At 43.2% G+C, this 26161-nt stretch overlaps 1 protein-coding gene, 1 long non-coding RNA gene and 11 other non-coding genes across 15 annotated transcripts in view; 1 reads left to right on the forward strand and 12 right to left on the reverse strand.

Moving 5' to 3' along the window:
- Window positions 1-17888, forward strand: part of LOC119025460 — an 18150-nt gene extending 262 nt beyond the window's left edge. Inside the window, exons 2-3 of the long non-coding RNA XR_005076826.1 lie at window positions 2175-3296; window positions 16980-17888. This is a non-coding gene — a long non-coding RNA (uncharacterized LOC119025460). The remainder of the gene's footprint in view (window positions 1-2174; window positions 3297-16979) is intronic.
- trnat-agu lies at window positions 4009-4082 on the reverse strand. The gene has a single exon. It is a non-coding gene; the product is annotated as a tRNA-Thr (tRNA).
- Window positions 4400-4473, reverse strand: trnan-guu. Its single transcript has one exon. It is a non-coding gene; the product is annotated as a tRNA-Asn (tRNA).
- Window positions 4649-4722, reverse strand: trnat-agu. The gene has a single exon. It is a non-coding gene; the product is annotated as a tRNA-Thr (tRNA).
- trnan-guu lies at window positions 5667-5740 on the reverse strand. The gene has a single exon. It is a non-coding gene; the product is annotated as a tRNA-Asn (tRNA).
- trnat-agu lies at window positions 5917-5990 on the reverse strand. The gene has a single exon. It is a non-coding gene; the product is annotated as a tRNA-Thr (tRNA).
- Window positions 6308-6381, reverse strand: trnan-guu. Its single transcript has one exon. It is a non-coding gene; the product is annotated as a tRNA-Asn (tRNA).
- Window positions 6743-6816, reverse strand: trnat-agu. Its single transcript has one exon. It is a non-coding gene; the product is annotated as a tRNA-Thr (tRNA).
- trnan-guu lies at window positions 9210-9283 on the reverse strand. The gene has a single exon. It is a non-coding gene; the product is annotated as a tRNA-Asn (tRNA).
- On the reverse strand, window positions 9632-9705 carry trnat-agu. The gene has a single exon. It is a non-coding gene; the product is annotated as a tRNA-Thr (tRNA).
- trnan-guu lies at window positions 10024-10097 on the reverse strand. Its single transcript has one exon. It is a non-coding gene; the product is annotated as a tRNA-Asn (tRNA).
- trnat-agu lies at window positions 10233-10306 on the reverse strand. Its single transcript has one exon. It is a non-coding gene; the product is annotated as a tRNA-Thr (tRNA).
- LOC119025452 (ribosomal RNA processing protein 1 homolog B-like) lies at window positions 12574-25345 on the reverse strand. 3 transcript variants are annotated; one of them, XM_037109014.1, is made up of 17 exons: window positions 25080-25345; window positions 24542-24624; window positions 22577-22634; window positions 22409-22494; window positions 21617-21678; window positions 21399-21528; window positions 20908-20972; window positions 20540-20763; window positions 19893-19999; window positions 19359-19456; window positions 18136-18155; window positions 17902-18045; window positions 14897-16020; window positions 14646-14816; window positions 13135-13201; window positions 12862-13007; window positions 12574-12825 (listed from the first exon to the last, which is right to left on the reverse strand). In XM_037109014.1, the coding sequence occupies exons 1-17, from the start codon at window positions 25204-25206 to the stop codon at window positions 12760-12762; spliced, it is 2778 nt and encodes a 925-aa protein (XP_036964909.1). In that variant the 5' UTR covers window positions 25207-25345; the 3' UTR covers window positions 12574-12759. The 3 variants fall into 3 exon arrangements, with proteins under 3 accessions (XP_036964909.1, XP_036964910.1, XP_036964908.1); XM_037109015.1 differs by having other exon boundaries at window positions 12574-12818; window positions 12855-13007; XM_037109013.1 differs by having other exon boundaries at window positions 12574-13007; window positions 25080-25344.
- Window positions 25346-26161: the final 816 nt, after the last annotated feature.

Raw genomic sequence — 26161 nt, forward strand, 5'->3', positions numbered from 1 at the left:
ACAGGAGCTCCCTGTCTTGACTCTGACGGCATTACTATTGATTTCCAATATCTCTCGTTATTTTGAGCTTTGTTGTCTTACATCGATCTGTTTCCCGTTTCAGTTTCATGTCAGATCTTGTTGTTCCAAACCTCTGCCTGCTCGCAGCTGTGTGTCTCCACGGCCATTACCTCCAAATATAATGTTTGTATTGTGTTATCTATCTGGTTTCTACATTGTCTGAGAATAAATCTTACACGTGAAAGTTAGATGACAGAAATACCATCAAACTAGACTGGTAGTGTTCCATTACCTCCAAATATAATGTTTGTATTGTGTTATCTATCTGGTTTCTACATTGTCTGAGAATAAATCTTACACGTGAAAGTTAGATGACAGAAATACCATCAAACTAGACTGGTAGTGTTCCGTCACCTCCATTTTCAAGGAAATGGGAGAAAAAATCTGACATTAGAAAACACTGAACTAGTCTTTAATTCATTTATTTAAAGGAACAATGCGACCAGTAGGACTGTTATCAACACAAACACACCTGGAAATGTCCTGGCGTCTCATTTAGATATCCAGCTTTGTGTCTACAAGTGTCCAAATGTCTTGTTAAAAGCACCCGGCTCTGCTGTCTCCCCAAACTTTTTTTAACGACCTTGTTCTTACACAGTCGTCACAGTAATCGGAGCTTCACGCTGTTGAATTATATTCAAGCTTCAAGCCTATCTTTATTACCACCAACTGGTTTGATCTGGAGCTCAGTTAGTTGGATAAGCACAGTCCATAATGTTGAGTAATGACGGGGTGAGTCAGAGACCTCCTCACTTCCTGAGATCTGTGAGCAGCAGCGTTACTCCGACCCGCCTCAGCTTCCACCTGTCAGGCAGCATGAAATCATGTACAATCAGGATTATCTCTGCAGGTCGTCATTTTCCTCCTCTGCAATTTTTCCTACAGAAACAGCAACTGGAACGCAGTCGGTTACCTTTTTAGACAGTGGAAGTGATTTTTTACTTTTTATCCAGACTGTCAGGATAGTAAAATGTGGCCAAAGGTACGAAGACAACGGCTCGTCATCTCTTCTGGTTTCAGTCTTTCCAAAACATTTTGTATCCAGCGCTGCATCACTGAGGTTTGGTGAGCAGGTCGGGATCCAGCTTCAGTTCGTCTGAGCTGGTAAATGAGATGACGACAGGTAGAAGATCTTATAAATGAGGCTCATTCATGTTGATGTGCATGAGCGTGACTGCAGATACAATCATGGATATACCTTTGTTTTAGTGTGCAGCTGTCAGTGAACGCATCACAGTCCCAGAGGCGTCAGCTGTGGACTGACTTAATCTGACATATGACAGGTGGACAGGTGCGTTCCGATCCATCACCATGACCCGCTGCGTGAGTATCAGTCGGCTCGAGTCTCGGCAGCCTGAGAGGAACGTCCGCGTCGACAACAACAGCAACAAGAACAACGGCTGCAAATTAAAATTCAGAGGCGTGCAGGAAACAAGGGACGAGAGCTGAAGGCTCAGAATGAATCCTTTGTTTTCCTTCAGCACCTGTGAGAACACAGAGGAGCTGAAAGTAAATGCCAGTGAAAATCAATGACCACACACACAAACAAGGCAAGAGACTTCAGTGTGTGAGGCAGGACGTTCAGACTTCACTCTGGATGTTAGAGTTCAAAGTTCACTTCAGTCCTGTTTCTAAATCAAACCACAAACATGGCCAACAAAAAATGTGCTAACTGCTCATTTAAAACACCCAGTTTTGTCCCCACAAATGCAGCTGGAAATGTGCATGTCTGCAAAATACACTGTTGTCACCAACATGGCAGAAATGTCCAGTTAATTGCTGGAAAACATCCTGACATTTCAGTAAAATCGCACAGTTTGGTCGTCACAAACACAGCTGGAAAACGTCCCAGCGTCCTGCCACAAACATCCAGCTGTCACAAACACAGTTGATAAATATCCTGTCGTTTCGTCCTGAAGTTTCAGGTGTTGTCTCTGCAAACGTGGCTGAAAATGTCTCATTGTCTCCTCACTGTGAACACGACATCACACGTCTTGTAGAAGAGTCAATGTGCTGCTTTGAAATGTACAAATTTGAACATTTTGTCAAACTGAGATGTCCAAACAGTAATCTTTATAAAATCTATTAATGAAACGTTATGTGTCTGTTTACAGCACAGACGTCATTTCTCCCATGATGCTGTGAGCTGCTCCTCCTCATCTCTTCGACACCAGTCGTTTTCCAATCAACAGGAAGTCACACCGGGAGTCGATGAAGTGTCAGCAGCTTGGTGTGAATCACGTGTGTTTCTGTTCTCCCTTTACACAAAGTGAAAAGGATCCTCTGACGAGAAGCGGCAGGAAGAACGAGCATCTGTCACTCTGTGGATTCATCGGTGCTGATGGTGGAGACGGACACGCCGGCTGCCTCGCAATAAAAACCTCCCTGAGGTTCGTCAGCTGGTTTCTCCTCTGATTAAACCTGCGAAACCTCGTTTCAACCTGCCGCTTCTCATGAAGTCGGGGTGTGATGTGCTTGTTTGTGGTGTTGCTCAGACTGAGCGGCAGAGAGAAGAGTCTCACTGTGGATGTGAAAGAATGAAGAGCAGCAGCAGACTGTTTGTCCCGCTCAGTCCAGACGGTCACACCACAACCTGAGACACAAAGACTCACAAACAACAACACAGTCACCACTGACGCAGGCCGGTTCATCGTCCACCCTCCTTTATATCCCCGTCACTGCTCTGGTTTCATGTTGGTGGGAGATTAGTGACATTAAAATCATGTTTTTTTATTACTATTAACTACAAACATTATCTAATATGCAAGAGAGGCGTTTTTCAGACAGTCAAACCTACAGCATGATTTCCATCTTTCCATTTGTGCCTGCAGGTTTGTGAAGTTCACATCAGCAGTCGAACTATAAATTTTCTCCTCATGGCTCCTGAAAAATGTTGGTTTATTTTGGAGCCAATCAGAGAATTCACCCGGCGCAGCACCCTCCACACAAAACGCCACATGATTGAAAGGCCCAGAATCAAAGTCCATCTGATTATGTGGAAGTCTGCTTCAGTTCATAAGCTGATTGAGGTACTTATAATAAACGACACGGCTCCTGTGCAGCTTTCGGGGGTTGTTTCCGCCTCTCTGACCTCCAGTGGATTCGGACAATAGATGTGATTTCGCTGCTCTCCTTCTTGGCGGCGGTGGAGAAATGAAAAGGCAGTAATCTGACAGCTGGGTCAGCGGCTCTCCACTCCTGCTTCACATCGAGACATTTATAGGAAAAGATCTGAGGTATGAGTCAGTTCACTGACAGTTTTTATTGGTTTGGTATTTGAAATAAGGAGCTGAGGAATGAAATACAAATACAAACATATATTGGCTCAGTTACTAACTATATATGTATATATGTATATTCATTTGAACAAACATCCTTCAGACACGTGTGATGCTGCCTCGTCTGTGTCTTGTGAGAAAAAGGTGTTTTTTTATAAAAATGTCTCTAAAAAGCTGCATTTACTGTGAAGTGGACGAACCGCTCGATGGAATCTTTCATGGCGGCTCAGCAGGCCGATAAATGGACGAGTTCAGCAGCTTTTCATCCATTTACAGGAGAATTTTCTCTCTAATATTGGAGGTCGTGTTGTTTCCTTTGCTGAGAGGAAGCAATGAGAGATTCAGCACATCACCGGAGTGGACACTTTCAAATCCTCTGTGGACGAGGATGCGGCTCTGATGTGTAGCAGCTGTAGCGAAGGATGAAAAGAAAAACCTGAGAGGAAAAATAAATCATAAATTATAGGTAACACAGTGTCTTCGAAACTTCAGAGAGGTGCTTCAACTTCAGCCGTCTGATGCAGACGACACGTTGTTCTACAGCTTCTGAAGAAACTGAAGACAGACACACTTTCCTATCTTAAATTACTTAATCAAAGGTCAGAAAACATTTTTGTTTGAATTCAATTCTATTTGTCAGGGACACAAATCTCTGCAGTAAAGCCACAGAAGGCACCGCTGGGATTTGAACCCAGGATCTCCTGTTTACTAGACAGGCACTTTGACCAACTAAGCCACGGCGCCCTCACGTTCAGTCCTCTCACAGAGTCTTACATGAAGCATGAAATCACACCAATCAAAACAAAAGTGTTTGGCGAGAGATCATAGATGAGCTTTTTGCTCAGAGCAGTTTGTCCAGATCTCAACTCAGCAGACAGACCTTCAGCTGTACACTGGCATCCAGTGGGGGAAAAACCTTTCTGGGATCTGGAGAGCAAAAGGTGAAATTCCCTGTGAAGCCAAGGGACATCATGGCTCTGGGTCTTTGGACAAGAGTCCTGCTTGACAACTAACTTCAGATAGTTGCCTGTCAGTGTGTTTGGACAGAAATAAAGAGTCCTCGTCCCTGGGTGGGCTCGAACCACCATCCTCTCGGTTAACAGCCGAGCGCGCTGGCCGATTGCGCCACAGAGACACACTTTCCAAGACAAAAACACAAAACATCAATTTGTTTTCTTATCAATCATGTCTCTGTTTTTAATGTCTGTGTTCTTCCAGAGGATGTTCATGATCCATTACATTTTCCTTGAAGTCACATCAGATAATAGAGGTTTTATTCCTCTGCTAACCTCTTTGAAAAAAGCCACAGAAGGCACCGCTGGGATTTGAACCCAGGATCTCCTGTTTACTAGACAGGCACTTTGACCAACTAAGCCACGGCGCCCTCACGTTCAGTCCTCTCACAGAGTCTTACATGAAGCATGAAGTCACACCAATCAAAACAAATGTGTTTGGCGAGAGATCATAGATGAGCTTTTTGCTCAGAGCAGTTTGTCCAGATCTCGACTCAGCAGACAGACCTTCAGCTGGACACTGGCATCCAGTGGGGGAAAAACCTTTCAGGGCTCTGGAGAGCAAAACTTCACATTCCCTGTGAAGTCAAGAGACTTGGACAAGAGTCCTGCTTAACAAGTAAGGGATAATGTATAGAACGGCGGTCACTATCGGGAAAATAAGTCCTGACAGGACGAACCGGTCTGATTCGTCCTGAAGGGACTTATTTTCGCGATAATGACCACAATTCTATACTTCATCCCACTTATTACACGGTTACTTGCCAACACAAACAAACCTTGACACAGTGTGTCTTTTTACCATGTATTTGTTACCGTTCATAGTGTTTTTCAGCAGAGAAAAATAGTTCACTAAACCGACGCCGCTTCTCTTCTCCCTCTTTGCTGCTTTCCTCTCTTTTTCTTTTCTTGACTGGTGACGACACATCAGCCTTGTGCCACGAGTTGAAATCACCGTATCTTCCAAGAATATTCAAGTTAATGTGAAACTCATCCATACTAGTGGCCTAGGAGTAGTTTTCCCCGATATGAAGTAGACGACAGATCAGCTGACATCGCTTAGCGACCGAACACGCTGGGGTGATAAGTGACCGGACTACTCGCGGAGCAAAGATTGTAGAGCACGGAGTGATACGAAATAAGTGAATCAGAAGCAAAAAGGCCACTTTCCTTGACAACGGTCAGATATGCTTAGCAGTGGTCACTTATACAGAAATAAGCGACCGCTGAATGTTGGGGAGGCCCATTAAGAAGAGCAGTGCAATAACTTCAGATAGTTTCCTGTCAGTGTGTTTGGACAGGAACAAAGAGTCCTCGTCCCTGGGTGGGCTCGAACCACCATCCTCTCGGTTAACAGCCGAGCGCGCTGGCCAATTGCGCCACAGAGACACACTTTCCAAGACAAAAACACAAAACATCAGTTTGTTTTCTTATCAATCATGTCTCTGTTTTTAATGTCCGTGTTCTTCCAGAGGACGTTCATGATCCATTACATTTTCCTTGAAGTCACATCAGATAATAGAGGTTTTATTCCTCTGCTAACCTCTTTGAAAAAAAGCCAAGCAAGGCACCGCTGGGATTTGAACCCAGGATCTCCTGTTTACTAGACAGGCACTTTGACCAACTAAGCCACGGCGCCCTCACGTTCAGTCCTCTCACAGAGTCTTACATGAAGCATGAAATCACACCAATCAAAACAAATGTGTTTGGCGAGAGATCATAGATGAGCTTTTTGATCAGAGCAGTTTTTCCAGATCTCGACTCAGCAGACAGACCTTCAGCTGGACACTGGCATCCAGTGGGGGAAAAACCTTTCAGGGCTCTGGAGAGCAAAAGGTGAAATTCCCTGTGAAGTCAAGGGACATTGTGGCTCTGGGTCTTCAAACAAGAGTCCTGCTTGACAACTAAGTTCAGATAGTTTCCTGACAGTGTGTTTGGACAGAAATAAAGAGTCCTCGTCCCTGGGTGGGCTCGAACCACCATCCTCTCGGTTAACAGCCGAGCGCGCTGGCCGATTGCGCCACAGAGACACATTCTGGTTGATGCACTCGATTGATCGTGGCTCGTCTTCTTCTGAAATCTGTTCTGCTATGATCAGACAACATGTACTATTGATGTCATCAAAGAATCTCCTCTAACTGGAATGATCCCACAGTCTAGTAGAGTGCCAACAAACTACCTGTCAAAGAAAAAACACCATTCATTGTTCTTTCCAAGACAAAAACACAAAAAGTCAGTTTGTTTTATTATCAATCATGTCTCTGTTTTTAATGTCTGTGTTCTTCCAGAGGACGTTCATGATCCATTACATTTTCCTTGAAGTCACATTGAATGCACATCAGATAATAGAGGTTTTATTCCTCTGCTAACCTCTTTGAAAAAGGCCAAGCAAGGCACCGCTGGGATTTGAACCCAGGATCTCCTGTTTACTAGACAGGCACTTTGACCAACTAAGCCACGGCGCCCTCACGTTCAGTCCTCTCACAGAGTCTTACATGAAGCATGAAGACACCAATAAAAAAAAGGACCGAGTGGTGGATCAAATAAGAGAAATGACACAGTGTGGCAACAGCATTCTTGAAGGAAAAACACACCTAACTTGGGTCATTCTTATGTTCCCAGAGTCCAAGTTTCTCTTAATACAACATGTGCCACTGTGGGAACTCATCAAAAAGCGGCTCTGTCCCTCTGTGCATTCAGGTGGTGATACTTCTGAACTAACCTACAGCAGCTGATTCACACACCCAAACCTCTGACCTCAGTGACGTCATCCATCCTCCTCTGGTGACACCTCATCTCGCTGGATGGCCTCTGGAGCGTCTGTCCAGTGGGCAAACATTTTGCCATGGCTCAAATAAAAAGAGTTCAAGAGAGAAAATAATGTCTTACAGGTGTAACAGAGATAAAGTGATGATACTTCCAAGTCAGTTAAATGTCAACGTTTTTGTGCTCTCACCTTCCAAAGTCAGAGTTCTGCATTAACATAACACATCACCACCGGCGTGTCCACCTGAGGAAGGAAAATAAATAACCACTGTTCATGTGTGTCAGATTAAATGTTACTGAGGGATTTTGAGTTTAATTTGAATGAGCGGGTCAGTTCACAACAGTGACATCATAAGGGGCATCCAGTTCGGTGTTAAAGGGCATACTATGAATAAAACATGAATATTTCATGTTAACATCTTGTTAGCACACAGAATTAAATAAGACCAATAATGTCTCCGACCATCAACATGAAGACGCCACAGTCATTTCTGTACAGCTGTCTTGGAAACCCCGAGTAAGAGAAATTATCATGAAAAAATGAAATGAAAAAATTTTACACCACTTAAAAAACTTTTCATACATCACATATAGATAACAAATAGTGTATACCATCACCTCTATTTCCAAACCAGTGGTCTCTTTCTACCATCCAGGACTTACTGACTGAGAAAGGTTTATAAAATTGAAAGAAAGCTGCATTGAGAATTAGCAATGAAGCTATTAAAATGATAAAGTTGTCTTTCAAACACAGCAAGCAAGCAATTATGTCAAGAACAAACCTTTTCTCACACACACACACACACACACACACACGCACACACAGCAGCAGCTTTATACGGTGCCAGGTTATGAACTCCATCTTAATCTTACATTATGCTGTTAAACTGTGTCAGGAGGAGGAGCAGTCAGTCCTGCAGAGGAGGAGTCGTGTGGGCTGGTGGATGGTGAAGCAGGGTGAAGGTGTAGCTGTCTGATGGACGACGGTCGGCTCACAGTGAGCAGCAGCTCAGGATGTTGTGGCACCTTGACAAGCCTTCAGGTGTCCCTCCATGTCTGGCCGTCTAATAATGCTTCTGTCACACATAAGGCAATAAAAGTGTCCTCCACTCCTGCAGTCTCAAATCATTTGCAGATGTTTTGTTTAAGAGCAAGTCAAGAAAAAACACTTTTAATTAGCTAATGACTAACAAGACACAAGAACACACACAGACACACAAAGATACATACCTCTGAATGTGATGGTGTATTTGATGTGTGCATCAAGGTGCCACAGTGGAAGAACTTACAACAAGCTGTGCTGCGCTCCACTGTACGTCTTCCATCTGCCTGAATAACTGAGTGATGCATCTACATATCACAGAAAAACTGATGTTAAGCTCACAGAACATACGTTTCATCTTAAACAACATTATCTTATATGACCTTTACACACCGGGTGAACACTTCTTATTCCATTTAACCGAGCAGCCTGAACAATTGCAAGCGTTTAAATCTTTATTTTATCTTCATTTGGACGACGTCAACATCTTCAGACCCCTGCTTGTGCTAAACTCTTAACTAAAAAAGTTGAACAAAGCTGAACACACAGTTATAAATATACAGTTAGCTTACGATATCTGCAGAAAAAAGCCAGTGCTACCATAAAGCTTGAGGAGCTAATGCTAGCCACCGCTGACGTAACTAAATTTAAAAAAACAAACAGCCCATCCACGTGTGACATTCAGTAATTTGTGTGCTTTAGATTTACACATATTGATAATGATATATATCATGGCAAACATATGCAAGACCCGTGCATTCAGAACTTTTTTTGGATAAATGAAATCAGTCACTTACTGTTGTCACGACGGTAATAAAAAGCCAAAAACACCCGAGTGCTTGGGGAGACGATGAAAAAGTTAGTTTTTTTCATGAGACTGGAGATGGCACCGGAAGCAACCCGACACGAAAGGACTGCAGCCAGACGCCTCTCAAATTCCCCAAGAAGTCAAAGAACATCATGGCTCTGGGTCTTTGGACAAGAGTCCTGCTTGACAACTAACTTCAGATAGTTTCCTGACAGTGTGTTTGGACAGGAACAAAGAGTCCTCGTCCCTGGGTGGGCTCGAACCACCATCCTCTCGGTTAACAGCCGAGCGCGCTGGCCGATTGCGCCACAGAGACACATTCTGGTTGATGCACTCGATTGATCGTGGCTCGTCTTCTTCTGAAATCGGTTCTGCTATGATCAGACAACATGTACTACTGATGTCATCAAAGAATCTCCTCTAACTGGAATGATCCCACAGTCTAGTAGAGTGCCAACAAACTACCTGTCAAAGAAAAAACACCATTCATTGTTCTTTCCAAGACAAAAACACAAAACATCAGTTTGTTTTCTTATCAATCATGTCTCTGTTTTCCATTTCCATGTTTTTTCAGAGGACTTTCTTTTGGTTGAAGTCACACTGAATACAATTCAGATAATAGAGGTTTTATTCCTCTGCTAACCTCTTTGAAAAAAGCCAAGCAAGGCACCGCTGGGATTTGAACCCAGGATCTCCTGTTTACTAGACAGGCACTTTGACCAACTAAGCCACGGCGCCCTCACGTTCAGTCCTCTCACAGAGTCTTACATGAAGCATGAAATCACACCAAATCAAATCAAACATGTTTGGCGAGAGATCATAGATGAGCTTTTTGCTCAGAGCAGTTTTTCCAGATCTCGACTCAGCAGACAGACCTTCAGCTGTACACTGGCATCCAGCGGGGGAAAAACCTTTCAGGGCTCTGGAGAGCAAAAGGTGAAATTCCCTGTGAAGCCAAGGGACATTGTGGCACTGGGTCTTTGGACAAGAGTCCTGCTTGACAACTAACTTCAGATAGTTGCCTGTCAGTGTGTTTGTACAGGAATAAAGAGTCCTCGTCCCTGGGTGGGCTCGAACCACCATCCTCTCGGTTAACAGCCGAGCGCGCTGGCCGATTGCGCCACAGAGACAATGTTTGGGTGATGCACTCGACAGATCGTGGCTCGTCTTTGTCAAGGTTGTGTTTTGCACAAAGTCACATTGAATACACATCAGATAATAGAGGTTTTTATTCCTCTGCTAACCTCTTTGAAAAAAGCCACAGAAGGCACCGCTGGGATTTGAACCCAGGATCTCCTGTTTACTAGACAGGCACTTTGACCAACTAAGCCACGGCGCCACCACTCGTGATAATTTCACACAGTTTGATTGGAGCAATTTCTTAATCAAAGGTCAGACAAACATCTTGGTTTGAGTTCTGTTCTGTTTATCGGGGACACAACATGATGCAGATGTCCCATGATGCAACAGTAAACAGCAGCGTGCCCTACTTGTGTGTGCTGCTTAGATTTTAAAGGTTCAGTGTGCAGATTAGCACACATGATCCAGAGAGATGTGCACATGCCTGCATCTCCAGCGGGCCGGATGTTTACAGCTGATCCAGGCTGATCAAACCGGACCAACACAAGCTCAGTTCTGATCCGTGTGTTAAAGTGCACAGCAACAACAAAGACAGATCGAAGCTCGCTGCAGGGCTCTGCAGATCAGATCAGCTGCTCGTGGTGACGCCGTCCCACCTTCCTCTCTGCTCCAGACGGACTTCACAGTAAATATCTCACCTCAGATTGTGTGCTGTGGCCACCTGTGAGTTCCTGACATCAGCGAGGTGTTATTTCATATTCCTCGTGTTATTCTGATTGTTCAGGTACAAACACAGCAGAGCCGTCTGGTCCGGCTCAGGCATACAAACTCAGCTCTGACATCTGTGTGAGTCTCAGATCAGTGACGGACGTCTCTGCTTTAAAGATGTTTTTCAGACTTCATGTCAAACTGCTGATGACACGTCGCTGACAGCTCGATTCATGTTTCCTGGTCTTGAGTTGACTCGACGCCTGTGGACTCTGATAAACACGTCGTCAGCTGACAGCTCGCCTCCTCCTGATCAGGTGGTTTTCATCAGGCTGAAACCAGCAATTTACTACAAGTCCAACAAACCGTCTCCACAAAAAAAACACATCAGCAAGCTGCAATTAACACAAATAAACAAGTTAAGTTTGGCCAAGTCAAACAGAAACTGTCTCTTCTTGTTCCCAACAGACCAGTCGAACATTTCAGCAACATGTTGAGTCAGTTTTATCATTAAATAGTGACAAACAAACAAAACGTGCCGCTCTTCATCATCATCATCATCATCCTTCCACGCCGGAGATCCTAAGATGGCAGCTCACTTTCCTTGGAAACGTAGAAATTCTTCACGTTTATGTAGTTTTAAGCTCTTTGTATCAGCTGTTTCTCCACCTCAGAGTTTGTTTCTGTTTTATCTGCACAAAGTTGGTTTGACTGATTAAATGAAGAACTATAATGAGTCTAATGCTGCAGGTATAACTGTTACTGGTATCATGAAGTCATTAATTGTTTTTTGTTTTTTTTACCAGGCGCCTGGATATTTAATTAGAAAAACGTGTTAATTGTTTAGATTCACTGATATTGTTATTCAAGTTGAACTTGGAGCATGTGAGACTGTATGATGAGGACTCACCGTGTTTTCCAGCTCACAGCGTCTTTGTGATTCTGAAGTGCTGCTGTTTCTCCTTCAAGTCGACGGCCGTCTGAAACAATCAGGAGGTTGTTCGTGTTTCTGGTTGTTGTTGTTGGATTATATTCCTTATCTGAGCTGCTGAAAAGGTCACACTCCACTTTGACTCCGCTTCAACTTCAGATGAGTAAAAAAACTACATTTTCTGCTGAGAGGAAAAAAACAGTGTTTCAGTGTTTCCTCCTGACCTCAGACTGGAGTCACTTCCTCCACCACACACTGACCATGGAGCGCTTATAAAATATCTATTAATATATAAATGTAGGATCTTTAAAAGGTTTTGATTCACCATTTCTCTGCATGATGAAACACTTTGCAATCACTTTGAAACGCAGCATCAGAAGCAGCAGACAGGAAGCAGAAAACAATATAGAAGCAACGATCGAGTTCCCAACAACAGAATTAATATATTACAAGAAAAATACAATTAAAACAAACGTCCTGATGTTTGTCTGACTGATTTTGTATTTAAAGGAGCAGAGAAACATCTTCACCGACTGAAATAAACTGAACAAACACTTTGTTTACATGTGGCAGACCCCGCCACCTTTCTAGGCTCATCCAAAATAACCCCCTGATCACGAATTATTGATTGTGAGGAAGTTGTTGTACATGAATTAGTATCTTCATGTTGTCCTTGAATAAAACTTAATATTGTCTCATTCTGACGTCATGAAACACAAAGCTGCAGGTGTTCAGAGTCCAAAGAGTGATTTTAACCTGGTGTCACACCGAGGTTCACGTTCTTCAGATGTCTTCAGGCTCGGTTGAAGACGAGTGTTCGCCGGTCGTCCTCGATCAAAATACGACTTTAAGTGTTAAAAAAAAAGACTCACAAACTGATGAAGAGATAAAATTGGAAAAGCTGGAATGAGCAACTTTTATTAAAAGCTGGAGTCACTCGGGCACAAAGGAACATGGAAGGATATCAGATAAACATAAAAATACTTCTTTATAAATCTCCAAAACAAGTTTGTTTGAAATCAGTCTGTCAAAGAGTTCAGAGGAGTTTCATCTACAGTCCGTCAGCGAGGCCGTTAGAAGAAGTCTGCCGCTGACGGGCGACGTTTAGGAGTACTCTTCGCAGTACTCTTCGCAGTACTCTTCGCAGTACTCTTCGCAGTACTCTTCGGAGTACTGACGGCGGTCTTCTTGGGGGTCTTCTTGACCCGGGTGGAGACCGGAGACTTTAACACACCAAACTTTGGTTTCTGCTGCGGGTCAAACGGGACTCGTGACGACCCGTCTGGACTCACCAGCAGGCTGCGGTCTGTCTTCCTGAACTCTGATGAGAATGAATGAATGAATGAATGAATGAATGAATGAATGAATGAATAAAACACAGATTAGTGTCGACGCCCTGCATCGTTTGAATCCGTCTGTTATTAATTAAAACATATCGAATCTCTCACCAGCTGTTTTATTGTTCTTGAGCCCAAACGTCACCTTCTTGGATTCAGATTTGGGAGTTTGACTCTTCTGTGGAAGAAAAACAAAGAAAAGAAGTCTGATGCGTTTACTGACCATTTAAGTTATTTTGATACGAAATGCTAAAATACAAATTCAAATGTTTCTTCTTTAACTTCACAGAACAGATCTGGTTCTCCTCTGGCTCATTTCAACAGATTAGTTCTTCTAACGTGGAGTTTAATCATCTGTTTGGATTTTAACGCGAGACACGAAGCAGTCAGCGACTGAAACTTGTAGATGCATGAACTCAACTGAACGCAGTTTTTCAGGCTGATATTAGCAATTAAAAAATACTAAAAAGTTGACCTTCCAGGAGTTAAAGACAAAATATGGATTAGAAAACAGGGACCATTTCAGATACCTACAATTAAAGGATTATTTTGCAAAAGAAGTACACATTGTGAAAACTTTGAATGGGGTGCTTGATATAATGACCAGGACATATAATGGAACTGAAGTCAAGGCGGTCTCAGTACTGTACCAAAATTTGAGAGACTCAGAAGCTGCTTCTACTAAAGAAAAATGGGAGAGGGAACTGAATGAAAACATAACTCAAGAAGAATGGCAAGATATGTGTGAAATACAACACACAACTACAAATTCAAGAACATGGAGAGAATTCGGATGGAAAAACCTGACCCGCTACTTCACTACACCTAGACTGAAGGGTAAACAAACCGGTTCCCAACATGCATGTTGGCGGTTATGTGGAGAGAGAGATGCAAATCATACACACATCTTCTGGTCGTGCGATAAACTTAATCCGTTCTGGGAAAATGTGCAGAACATAATGAAAGATATTTTGGGATACGTAATACACAGGGACTGCAAGGTTATGTATCTTGGAAATCTGAAAAATTGTGTTCCAGAAAAAGATAGATATTTAACCAAAGTGCTACTGGTCACATCCAAAAAAGCAATAACAAGAAATTGGTACAGGGCCGAGCCCCCCACTACTAATCAGTGGATAGAGATCATAAAGGAGGTCTACATCATGGAGAGAATGACCCATCGGCTTAGGATGAAAGAGAATATCTTCTTGATAAAGTGGGAGAAATTGATGCAATATGACACAGTGAAGATTGCTTAAAGAGTGTTTTGTCTGAATTTTTTGTTTTAGAGTAGAGTAAATTCCGGTAACCTTGACAGCTACTCTGTTTATTGTTCAGTTCCTTTACAGATGTTTAAATTATCTATTTCTGCAATGGAATGTATAATTCAAAAGGTATGTAATTTTTTTATTTAAATGTTTAAAATACTTCAATAAAAATTAAAGTATCAAAAAAATACTAAAAAGTTCATTATAGTTGCGCTGAAACAGTAAACTTCACAGGGAAAAAAAAAGACGTTCACTGATCATCACCCAGACTTCCTCCGTGTATCAAGACTCTGAGTCTCATTCGTACGTATCACCTTGTTTTGTTTAAATCCCTGCTGATCTCTTCCTGTTTACCTTCTTGCCGGTCTGCGGGGTGCTGGGACTTCCCTTGGTCTTACAGAAGAGCGGCGTCGGGACGGCAGCGTTGTTCTGAAATGTGATGAACTCAGACCCCGGTGTCGCCATCTTCTTCTTCTTCTTCTGTGACCTCTTACCGCTCAGAGGTGTGGACGGCTCGTCAGCCTCCTGAAACAAACAGTCGGTTGAAAGTTAAATACGTCTCAGAGCTGATTCAGTCTGACATCAGATTGAACACTCACACTGACCAGTTTCGTCTCTTCTTCAGCGAGGCCGTTGATCGCTGCAGCTGCCTCCAGCTCGTCGGCTTCGTACTCGAACGTCACGGGGATCTTCCTCTTCTTCTTCCTCTTGGCTGGTTTCTCATCATCTTCAGCCTCATCATTGATCTCGTCCGCTTGGTTCTTCTTCTTCTTGGCTGATGTCACGGTGACCGGCAGTGTCCCAGCATCCTCCAGCTGCGGGGGTTCCTCTGCTGCCGCCGCTCCATCCACATCCTCTGTGGGTTGTTTCTGATTGTTTTTCGTTTTCTTCTTCTTCAGTGGTGTTACGACGCTTTCCTCCACAGTCGGTGTCGTTTCCTCCTGCTTGTTCTTCTTCTTCTTCTTAAGTGGCGCCGCAGCAGCTTCTTGTGATGCCTCCTCAACAACTGAAGTGATTTCAGTGTCTCTGGTTTTTCCCTCCACCTGGACTTCTGCTTCAGCCTCAACCGTCACCGCTTCATCCGCCTTCAGGCTCTTCTTCTTACTCTTCTTCTTGCCTGGAGTTGTAGCATCAGTTGGTTTCTCTGGTCCGTCTTGTTCTGTGGTCACACCATTAACCTGTATTTCCTCCTGAGCGTTCTTCTTCTTCTTCTTGGCAGGAGTTGTGGTTTCTGTCTCAGGTGTGGTCGTCTCCTCCGGACCGGCCGCTGTGCTCTCTTCTTCTACAACGACCTGCAGTTCAGCAACAGTCTCGTCTGTTTGTAACTTTGCCTTCTTCCCTTTCTTCTTCTTCTTCCCCGAGACTGTAGCATCGGCGTGGGATGACGTCTCTGGTTCTGGTTCGACCTCAGAAGTCTTGTCGTCAGTCGTGGAGGGAGTTGTTCCGCTGGTTTCCTCTGTGACGGTGACTGAGGGTTTCTTCACCTCAGAGAGAAGAAGAGTTTCTGACGAAGCATCAGTGACTTTTACAGATGAGACGGCGCTCTCTGCCTGTGAGCCTTCAGTTTCTTTATCAGCACTTTCACTTCCCTCTCCTGCTTTCTTCTTCTTCTTCCTCTTCTTCTTCTTCTTCTTGTTGTCATTATTCACGGCTGAGTCGGCCGGTTCACTGTCATCTTTTGCAGAGTCTTTGTCTTGCTTGTTGAGTGTCGACGTCTCCTTTTTCTTCCCTGAATCAGCGGAGACAGAAGAGATCAGTCAAACGTTTCTCATCATTAAATGAAAAGGAGAGAAAATGTACTTCACTCTATTTCCAAAGGACAAAATGTTGAGGAGGTTGTGCGACTGTAATTTCTACCTGATTATAATTCTAGTTGGTGGCTGCAAGAATCTCAGAAACTGATTAAAAACAGTTTGAAATGATACAGAAATTAAAGTTTGACGCTTTGTGACAGACGTTCAGTCCCGTCTGCATCTGTATTCATATCACAGCAGAGTTGTCCAGAGTGTAATTACACGTTCACGTCTGAATGCAGGAACTGATGAAAAATGCCTGGTTATTATGTTTTAAAGACTGAGCACTTTTGAGTCGTTTGAGCGAAGCTGCCATTTAAAATCAGACGTCTGTGCCGATGGATCAGAGTCGCTCCAGTTTCTGACGGGAAATAAATCACCGCTGTAACGAGGTAGTGAAACCAGCCGAGGGACCTGCTCAAGTTAAATGTCACCAGTTAGGAAAGTTATCCAAGTATATTAAAAAGGTCAAATATGTGAGCTCACTGACACATTTCAGATTCAAACACAATCTGTTTTGTGCTCATTAAAGGTCAATGAAAGAAAAAATGATTTTTGTAAGGATGTGGATTCTTCTGTCGTACGATTCAGAATCAATTCACAAATGTCAACAATCGGTTTTCTGAATGTTAATTAATACTTTATGTTGACAGAACGATGATTAACAGGGTGGCGCCTGGACAATTACAGAGTGTAAATGTTTCTTTTATTTCATGATGGAATAATCACGTTTGTGAGACGAACAAACGGACACGTGTTTGTGAATCCTCGTCCATCTTGAGTAATCCCTTTAATCAATAATCGCTGCATTTACAATCAATTCAACAAATAACACTGACAGGATCATGTCTGATGAAAAATCACACCAATATTTTGTGTTTTATTTGGTTTGCAGGTCGGTGCAGCGCCGTCATGTTTCTCTGCCAGATGTTAAAACTTAAAACTCAAAAGTGATTCTGTTCCTCAAATGTGACGTTTGAGCTTCAATGCGCAGAACGACGTCTGAAGACTTTGACGCCACAAGTTTTCATCGTCAGAACCAGAATCACTGTTACTGATCTCTGCGGGAGAAACTACGTCAGGAGGAAAGTTTGGAAGCAACTTCATGAAGTCTGACGTGGGAACTTTGGTATTTTACTTCGTCAGGTGCTCGAGGTTCATTACTCTGAGAGTATTTTTCTAGGAGCGTGACATGTTGCAGCTTCTACGGCCGGCTGAGAAACGTTAATTTGAGATACACAAATAAAACTGTAGAGCCGACTTTACAGCATTCAGCGATGCAGCACAGAACAGAAGAGTTTGTGTCAAAGTGCTGGGACACATCTGGGGCGCAGGACTCGACCTCCCACATGTTGAATTATGTAAAGGAACAGAGACTCTCAACCTCCTCTGTGTTTTCCATGTCAACTGAAAACACTGAATAAAAGAAACACGACTGTGACCTGCTGAAACCTGCTGCTGTCTTTCTGTTGCTTTTGTCCACACCAATAAAAATGAGCTGATCCGACTCCCTGTTAGTGCTGCCAGTGTTTGTAGTGTCTTCTGATTTTGTTCAAGGATTTATTTTCTTCAACAGACACTCAAGAGACTCATCTGAGTCTGTTGTCACATTGAATGAGGGCAGAGACATCAGATAACTGTTTTCATTTTGTGAGTCCTTCAGTAATCAACTATAATTGTGTCACATCTGAGTAGATGTTTGTTACTGTGCTTATATGGGCGACTCTTTTTTATGTGTGAAAGTTAAGAGAAGCCTGAAGAATAAATAAAATGTTTCAGATTTGAACATTTGTGAGTTAGAAGGTAAAAGGTGAAACCTTTTCTCTTCTTGGATGTTGGCGCTCCGTCCTCCTCGTCCTCTCCGCGACCTCCCGTCCGCTTCATCCTCTTCCGGCTGCCGAACATGTCGTCGTCCTCGTCCGTGGAGACTTCCTCTGGATACTCATCCTGAGGGAAGATACCTGACAGGAAAATCCAAGCAGGTGAGGAGTGAGGTCAAAGGTCAATCAGTCTGATTTAATGCAGACTAAAGAAGGATCATCAGCTCCTACCTTCACTGAGGTCACGCAGTCTGTCGGCCAACATGAAGAGAGAGAAGAAAAATATGTTAGTTTGGGTTGAAGCAGAGATGGTTGACGGAGCAGAAGAGGCTCCAGAGAGGCAGATTTCAGAACCAGAACCGTCAGAGCAGATCGGAGGGTTAAACACTGTGTGCTGGCTGAATGCTGATTGGCTGATGAGCAGCAGAGCAGTAAATCCAGGTGTGATCGAGTTTCTGACTCCTCCGGGCTCCGTCTCATCTATAATCATCACCTCGACCGGAGCAGCATCAGACATGAGGCCGAATTCATCTGACGTTCTTCTGCAGGATGAATGGTTTTGATTTTTCATTCTGTTTTTTCAGAGACCAGAAACCTTTTAGCTGCTGGGCAGAAAATAACAGGTGTGATAGAAACGGACACGCTGTTTGTTTTCTACGCGACACTTCAGTGAAACCTGGAGGGAAACGATCCGGTCTGCAGCTCCTGCTGCGTTCAGACGTGGTGACAGACGGCTGCCGGCAGCTTCTCTATTATCTGCTTTTTGTTACTCACAGGAACAGTTTGACGAGTGCAATCAAACAGATGGACACTGTTCAGCTCTGATGAATTCATTCATTCATTCATTACAAACCAAAAATTTAAACATAATAAAAAACAAATGAAACAACAAATATATATTTAGAAACCTGCAGTGTCAGCTACTTATTTTGGATCTCACAGAGTAACAAATCCACCAAAACACTGATGTTAACAGGAGTTTAGTGATGTAATTCAAGTATCTGATTTATACATGTTGCCCTAGAAATATAATAATGATCGCCCTCTGCTGGTTGAAATGTGGCTGCTGTACATTTTGTTAATCGTGGACCTGGAGGCAGCGTTCATCACCTCCCTCCTCTTATGGTGAGGAGGGAGTGGTTAGATAAAAGTCTGTGGCAACAGCGAGAAGCGAGTACAGAACTGACTGAATAACATCGGGACTACAGATTACTGATTCACAATAAAATGCCAAATCTCAGTTCCTCATGAAGCATCTTTAAAGTACAGAAGAGGAGAGAAAAAACACTGCGGCCTTCAGTTAGCTGCACCTGTGCTCTTCCTGCTACCAGAGGTCAAAATGTCTGCTTGGAAAATCATCTGTCGCCTCAAACACAGCGAGTACAATAAAACCCGAGTTGTAAAGAACCAATATGGTAAACGATGAACCTCACAGAGTCGGAGCTGCTACTCACACTTTGATGATCCTGTAGAGTCTCTGTCTGTTGCGGCCTGGCGTGCCGCTCCGACTCGCCAACCCAAACAGCCTGTCCGCCAGACCTGCGTAATCAAACTACCAACACAAGAAAAAAATACCTCGTCAGAGACTTAATGAACTCATCGGCATCACGTGAGTCTGACACCTGATGAGTCCAACTCACACACAGAGACAAACTCTGTTCTGATCTGAACCTGCTGAGGATGAACGACACCGACAGACAATTTCCTCAGAGCACTTTGGATTCCTGCAAGTCATTTTTAAAAACATAGCCTCGGCTTCCACGACTATTTTCTTCCCTACGAGCAGCAATTTTCACTTCGATCAAACTATCAGTCTGCAGAAACTCGAATCAAACAGAAAATTATTCTGAACAACGATCCGCTCACAGACGTCAAATTATCTTTTCTGAAACGTGGAGAATAAAGTAAAAGAAGCGTTACAGTAAAAACTCAGCAGTGGTTTTAAAACTACAGGTTGAATAAAGAATATAAATGAAGAGAGGCGTCACCTGTAGGACCGGTCCGATGTCCTCGTCACAGGGTCCCTCTGTGTCCGAGTCTTCTTCCAAGTGAAGAAGTTCGTCCTCATCTTCGTCTTCCTCATCTGATTTATTGCCTGAAAACAAAGAAACCGGCACAATTTAATTCACTAAAATCACTTTCTGTTATGAGACTGAAACCACCAATCTTATCAAAATAGTCGGCTACTCATTTCTTTCAGTTAACTGACCGATAAGTCAAGTCGAGTCAAACAAAAACAGACCAATGTTTTGGAAATTACATCATAGATTTAGTTTGAACTAATCTCTTAACTCCAGGAGACGTTAACAAGCTAGTCTTGAATTAAAAAAAAGGGAGTTCCTGTTGTTATACAGGATATCAAATATCCCATGATTATATATTCAGTACAAAAAGAAAATATTTCTCACGTCACAGTCAGGAGGATGTGACGTAGCTGAAGCAGCTCAGCGCCTCGTTATCTTGGAGACGACTGAAACTCTTCATCAAAGCAAAAATTCAAAATGTCGGGCGACTCTTTAATTTCTGCCGAGAGAAACTAATCAAAAGTGTGGAGCCATAAATCAGGTTTTAGCACTTTGAGATTTGTCAGCATAAAGAGTAAATGATTTATGTGCAGTTTTCTCTGAACACGTACCGTTAATCTGTTTCCCTGTCTTCTTCTTGTCGGCTGCTTTTCTTGTTGTTTTTTCGCTCAGTTCGACTTCTTCTTCTTCGTCTTCCTCTTCAGACGCCTGTCCAGAGTCCGAGTCTGAAGCCTGAGCAGCGTTCACCTCCCTCATCAAGTCATCAATAGCGAAGGGAGCCTGATCGATGATGGTGCCGAAAATGCTGGTACAGATGCCACTGAATAGAATCCGACTGGAGAGACGGAGAAGCAACAGACGACACAGTGATCGGACGCTGAGGAGTCAGACGAGCTGCGCTAAATTATAAATCTGACACATTACCAGGAAACAGCCTCACAATAAACGAAGCAGAGCAGCTGATCTGATGTGGACTTACTCTTTTGTTTTGGATACTGTTTTGCAGAACGGCTCGATGAATATCAAGTTCTGATCGGCAGTGAGCTGAGAGGAGGAAATAAAGATGTACAGATCACTGGAGAGTCAACGTGTCGTCTCATACTGGAGAACGACTGACAGATCAACCCATCAGCAGAAAATCATAAAGATGAGTCAGATAAATGATCAGTTATGGATCAAATTAAACAATCTGCAACAGACAAAGATTCTTAAAATGATGTAGAGGAACAGAACAGAGGGAAAGGAAACGGAAACTAACAAGCTGAGCAGAAAACTATGATTTTCAGCTTGAGATCTCACACAGAAGCTTTACTTCCAGTTTCATGCTTCAGTAGCTGAAGGCTGCAACAGTCTGACGTCAAACTGACTGTACTTGATGTTTCTGTCCAAACTTTAGCGTGAACACGAGGCTTCATCTAAAGTTTTGCAGCGTGTGAGACACTGACAGAGTTCTGTTCTGTGTTTCTGTACCTCTGCTGAGCCCACAGCTGCCAGCTCAGTCATGTAGAGGTCCAGGATGTGAAGCTGCAGCCCGCTGGGCGCTCCGCTGCTGCTCTGCAGGAGCTGAGCTGTCAGCAACTCCAGGAAGCTCGACACCACGCTGAGGAGGAAACACACCGTTACCTTCTTAAAAATGCGACATGAACCTGACATAAAAGGTTTGGTACGTACAGTTTTTAATAAATTACCTGCTGTCCCAGTTTTTCCTCTTGAGCATCTCAAACGTTTGTCTGAACATGAAGCGAACCAGCTGTTAGAGACACGGAGGAAGATAATCATCGTTATTCAGGGGATTTAAATGAATTGAAACATGTAAAACATTCTCAAACCAGACCTTCAACAGCTACCACTGATATGATCACATGTACTCTGCTGACACACTTTCCTCTATTTATCTGTTTTTCTCCAGTAATGTTCAAACCGACAGAATAAGGGCGACCTGTGGTTTGCCGACATCACTGTGGGACTCATCCTCCATCATCTCTGCTGTATATCTGAACAGACTATGTAGCCAATCAGCATTTGATTCTCAGGTAATCTCGCAAATCCAGCTGTCTCAAGATGACTGCTTACCACGTTCTCACGTAAAGTGAAAGCAACAGTTTGTGGCATTAATGCACCAAAGAGCTGGTTTACCAACCATCGCGAAGAGGAGTCACAATCACACAGAGGATGAGAGTAGAATCACTTCTGCAGAGCAGGAGGGTTTCCAAAAAGCAGAGATGACGGAGAAGTTGTATCTCAAAACCATTTTATACCAAGATTACATGCCGATGCAGGTAAAACTGCTAAGAACAGGAGATTTGATTCCCTGCCACTCGCCAGAAGACAAGTTTGTCTTTGTTATTTTTTTCTTTATTAAAAGCACTGGAAAACAGGGAAATGGGGAACAGAAGAGTGAAGTGTTGGGTTATTTGTTGACCTCAAAGTCTTCAGTTAGTTCAGAGTGAAAACTCATCCTGGATTCTCGTCACACTCACCTGGAAGAACTTGTCCATCCGCAGCCTGTCGATGCCGGTCCACTCTCTCTTCAGGGTCTGCAGGAAGCTCTCCAGGAACAAAAACTCTGCAGGGAGGAACACCGTCGAAATCATTATGGTGAAAACGTTCAAGGCTGATTTTACTGAATCGCATGGTGATAAACTTACGTCCGTCTACGTGCTGGAAGCTGTGGATCAGGCTGGAGATTTGTTTCGACAGCTCCTCCTGAAGAACGTAAGTCAAGGCTGAGTTAGATATTAAAGCAGGAGGAGAGAGGTGGTCGACTGAACATGATTAAGTTTTATTTCATCGGGACCCAGGAAGAATTTTTTTGCCCGATAGCAAATCAGTCAGATCAATCAAACAGTGTTTTACTCAGTATTTCTTTATTGTAAAAACATTAAGCAACCTCATTTTTAACAGTGCTCACAACCAGTCTGTCAGTTTCGGTGCAGTTGATTAATCAAACTGAAGTGACCAACATTAACCTGTTGCAGCCTCCCAGAGCGGTGTTTTTTGTATCATTTCTCATTGAATATTTGGATAGTGTCCAATCACAAAACAAGAAAATAAAGAAGAAAACCCCTACAGGTGTTTTTCAAGACTCAACCAATAATGACAATGTAAAGCATTCATGTGGTAAATTCTCTCAGAAAAGACGGCCCTGAAATGCTAGAAAAATATTACTAACAGGTTTCTGACAAAGATGTACGGAAAATACACTCCACTGTTGAAAAGTCTGTGAGCTTCAGGTTCAAAACCTGCACTGGCTGAGAGGACTAAAACATTTTCTGTCAGGTCTTTTGAGCTTTTAGGCTGAAGAAAGACATTTTTACAAATAGGTGTTATTTTGTATGATTAGGAGAAAAACACACTGAACAATGGTTCAACCACACTGACACCTGAAAATGGAAGAAAGAAACAAGTGCTGCGAGATCTGGAGAGATGGGAAAAAAGCCCAATAAAGGCAACTTTTCCCAATATAAGAGCATCCACCGGATTAGTTTATACTATATGTGCAACATATGTGTAGATCTATTTTACAGTTCATAAGAAGCCACTTCATTTTTGTAAATCCAAGTAACTTAATCGTCCCCACAAGGTTAAATTCAGTCCTTCAGTCTCTTTCTCACTCTTTGTTTTGCTCATATTTCTCCCACACTGTCTCTGGTACTGTTGGCTAAGAAGTTGCTAAAAATACCATTAATTGTGCTATTTCAAAGGATGCCTGTGTTGGTGTGTGGCAGGAGACAGGAGACAAACAACTGCACTTGAGAAACGAGTGCAATCATTCGTAAGCGAAGGCCCAAAGGTTGCTTATAATGAGTGAGTTCTGCATTCACACACCTGCATGAGTCTGTACATTTCCAATAAATTCTCCTTATATCCTGCATTCAGTATACTAACTGTTTCCATCAGGTAGATTATACAGGTGTCCAGATAAATACAGGAAATTAAACCTGAACAGGCGTAAAAATAAATGTATTCCTCAATCAGCACATCAGGAGGACGTGAAATTAGGGTTTGTTTCATGTACTTGAACGTTAGTTTCGGGGCAGGATGGAGCGTGAGATTCACAGGCGGATCGGTGCAGCAGCCGCAGTAATGCGGTCGTTGTATCTGTTGTGGTTAAGAGAGTCGATTTACCGGTCAATCTACGTTCCTACCGTCACCTATGGTCATAAACTTTGGGTCATGACCAAAAGAATAAGATCCTGGATACAAGCAGCCAAAACGAGTTTCCTCCGCAGGGTGGCAGGGCGCTCCGTCAGAGATAGGGTGAAGCGCTCTGTCACCCAGGAGGAGCTCGGAGTAGAGCCGCTGCTCCTCCACATCGAGAGGAGACAGTTGAGGTGGCTCGGGCATCTGTTTCGGATGCCCCCAGAATGCCTCCCTCAGGAAGTGTTCCTGGCATGTCCCGCCGGGAGGAGACCCCGGGAGGAGACCCAGGACACTCCGGGGAGAAGGAAGTCTGGGTGTCCCTGCTCAGACAGCTACTGCTGCGACCCGGCCCCGGATTAAGTGGAGGAAGATGGATGGACGGTATTTTTATGTGGCCACATGTCCAAGACAGATTTCCCTCACGACCACTAAAGTCATGTTGAATCGTGCCACCAAGCAGTGAGACATACCTGCAGCAGCGGTTTGTCCTGCATCCACAGACAGTAGAAGAGGCCCTTCCACAGCTTGAGCAGCTCATCACCTGTGAATCCACCTGTACAAAGGACACATCACTGAAATACATGTCCTGGAGCCAGAACAAGTTAACTACAACACATTTGATTGATCAGACACTTAATCGTTAACCTCTACTGACTTTCTGATAGCTGACAGCGTATTTACCCACTAAACTATCAGTAGAAATGTTACTATCCCAGTTATCATTGCTACATTAATTGGTGCTCTGTTAGCTACAATGATGAGCTCTTGACCTCAAAGCTAACTTGCATCCACACGTGTGAACAGGTTGCTACTGACTGAACACAAAGAGCGTCAGCTCACTTTACAACAGATATTTTTAGTCTGAAAACTAACCAACAGATTATCACCATTATGTCTTGTTACAACTGTTCTCACTTTAAAGTAGAAACAATGCTAGTTTAAGCATTTATAGCTGGTGTTAGCCGGCTCTGCCAGGGCTAGCACGCTAAATCGGAGAGGCTAGCTTACCCGCCGCTTTCTGTGACCGGGCATTTATATATTTCCTCAGTTTCTTAATGGCCCTGGTCCGGATGGGTTTCTCGTTGGAGGCTAATCTCTGAGCGAACTGGACCTCAGGCTCCTGAATCGACGCCATGTTCACACCGATTCACGTGGAGCGACGCTTCACCCTCCTCCGCCTTGCTTTACTCTGCCGTCTCCCCACGTTTCCTCCGTAAGGCGCAGACTGATGACGTCAACAGAGCGCATCTTGTTGTGGTTCTGCACAGCTCCACAGAGTGGCGTCATCACCCAGCTTTACTGCACTGTGAGGGACACAGACAGCATAACCACCATCTCAAACTGTCAAATTAGAAGAGAGTCATATTCATTTAAAAAATATGTCTTCTTCTTCTTCTTCTTCTTCTTCTTCTTCTTCTTCTTCTTATTATTATTATTATTATTATTATTATTAAAATAACAACAACAATAGTAATGGTAATAATAACAATGGGACTGGGGAAATCCTAAAAGAACCTAAACTTCTTCATAAAGAATTCCCATCGGAGATTTAATGTATGGGAACCCTAAAGGATTTATTGGGACCAATATCATTAAAGCAGATTCACAGTAAGACTGAGGAAATCCTTAAAACATTTTTCTTGTAGGATTGTGAAAGTGTTTTTTGAAATGTTTCTGAATCCTAAAGGTACATGATTTTAACATGAAATTATTTCAAACACAATTCTGCAGTATAAAATGATCACAGCCCTGCACTCTGGCCCCCCGCACTGGACAACACTGAAACAGACAAAAACCTGTTGATGGTCACTACAGTTCCCACTTCCCTCCCTCTCTATTGCATTTCTCACATTTGCACTAACTTGCTGCTGCCTCTGAATGCACAACCCAACCTGCCTCAATGCTGCTTTGCCCCTCATGTAAATACTTTTAGTTTCTTATTCAGTTTGTGTAGTCTATTTTATTAACTCTGACTCGTTTTTATGTCTGTGTAACAAACATGCGGTCTTGTGTACTTAATGTGCTGACTATGTACTTAACGTGTTGACTTCTTTTTATCACTGTGTAAAACCACAACTTGTTTTTATTTA

Source organism: Acanthopagrus latus, chromosome 9 (assembly GCF_904848185.1).
Source record: "Acanthopagrus latus isolate v.2019 chromosome 9, fAcaLat1.1, whole genome shotgun sequence".
Lineage (NCBI taxonomy): Eukaryota > Metazoa > Chordata > Actinopteri > Spariformes > Sparidae > Acanthopagrus > Acanthopagrus latus.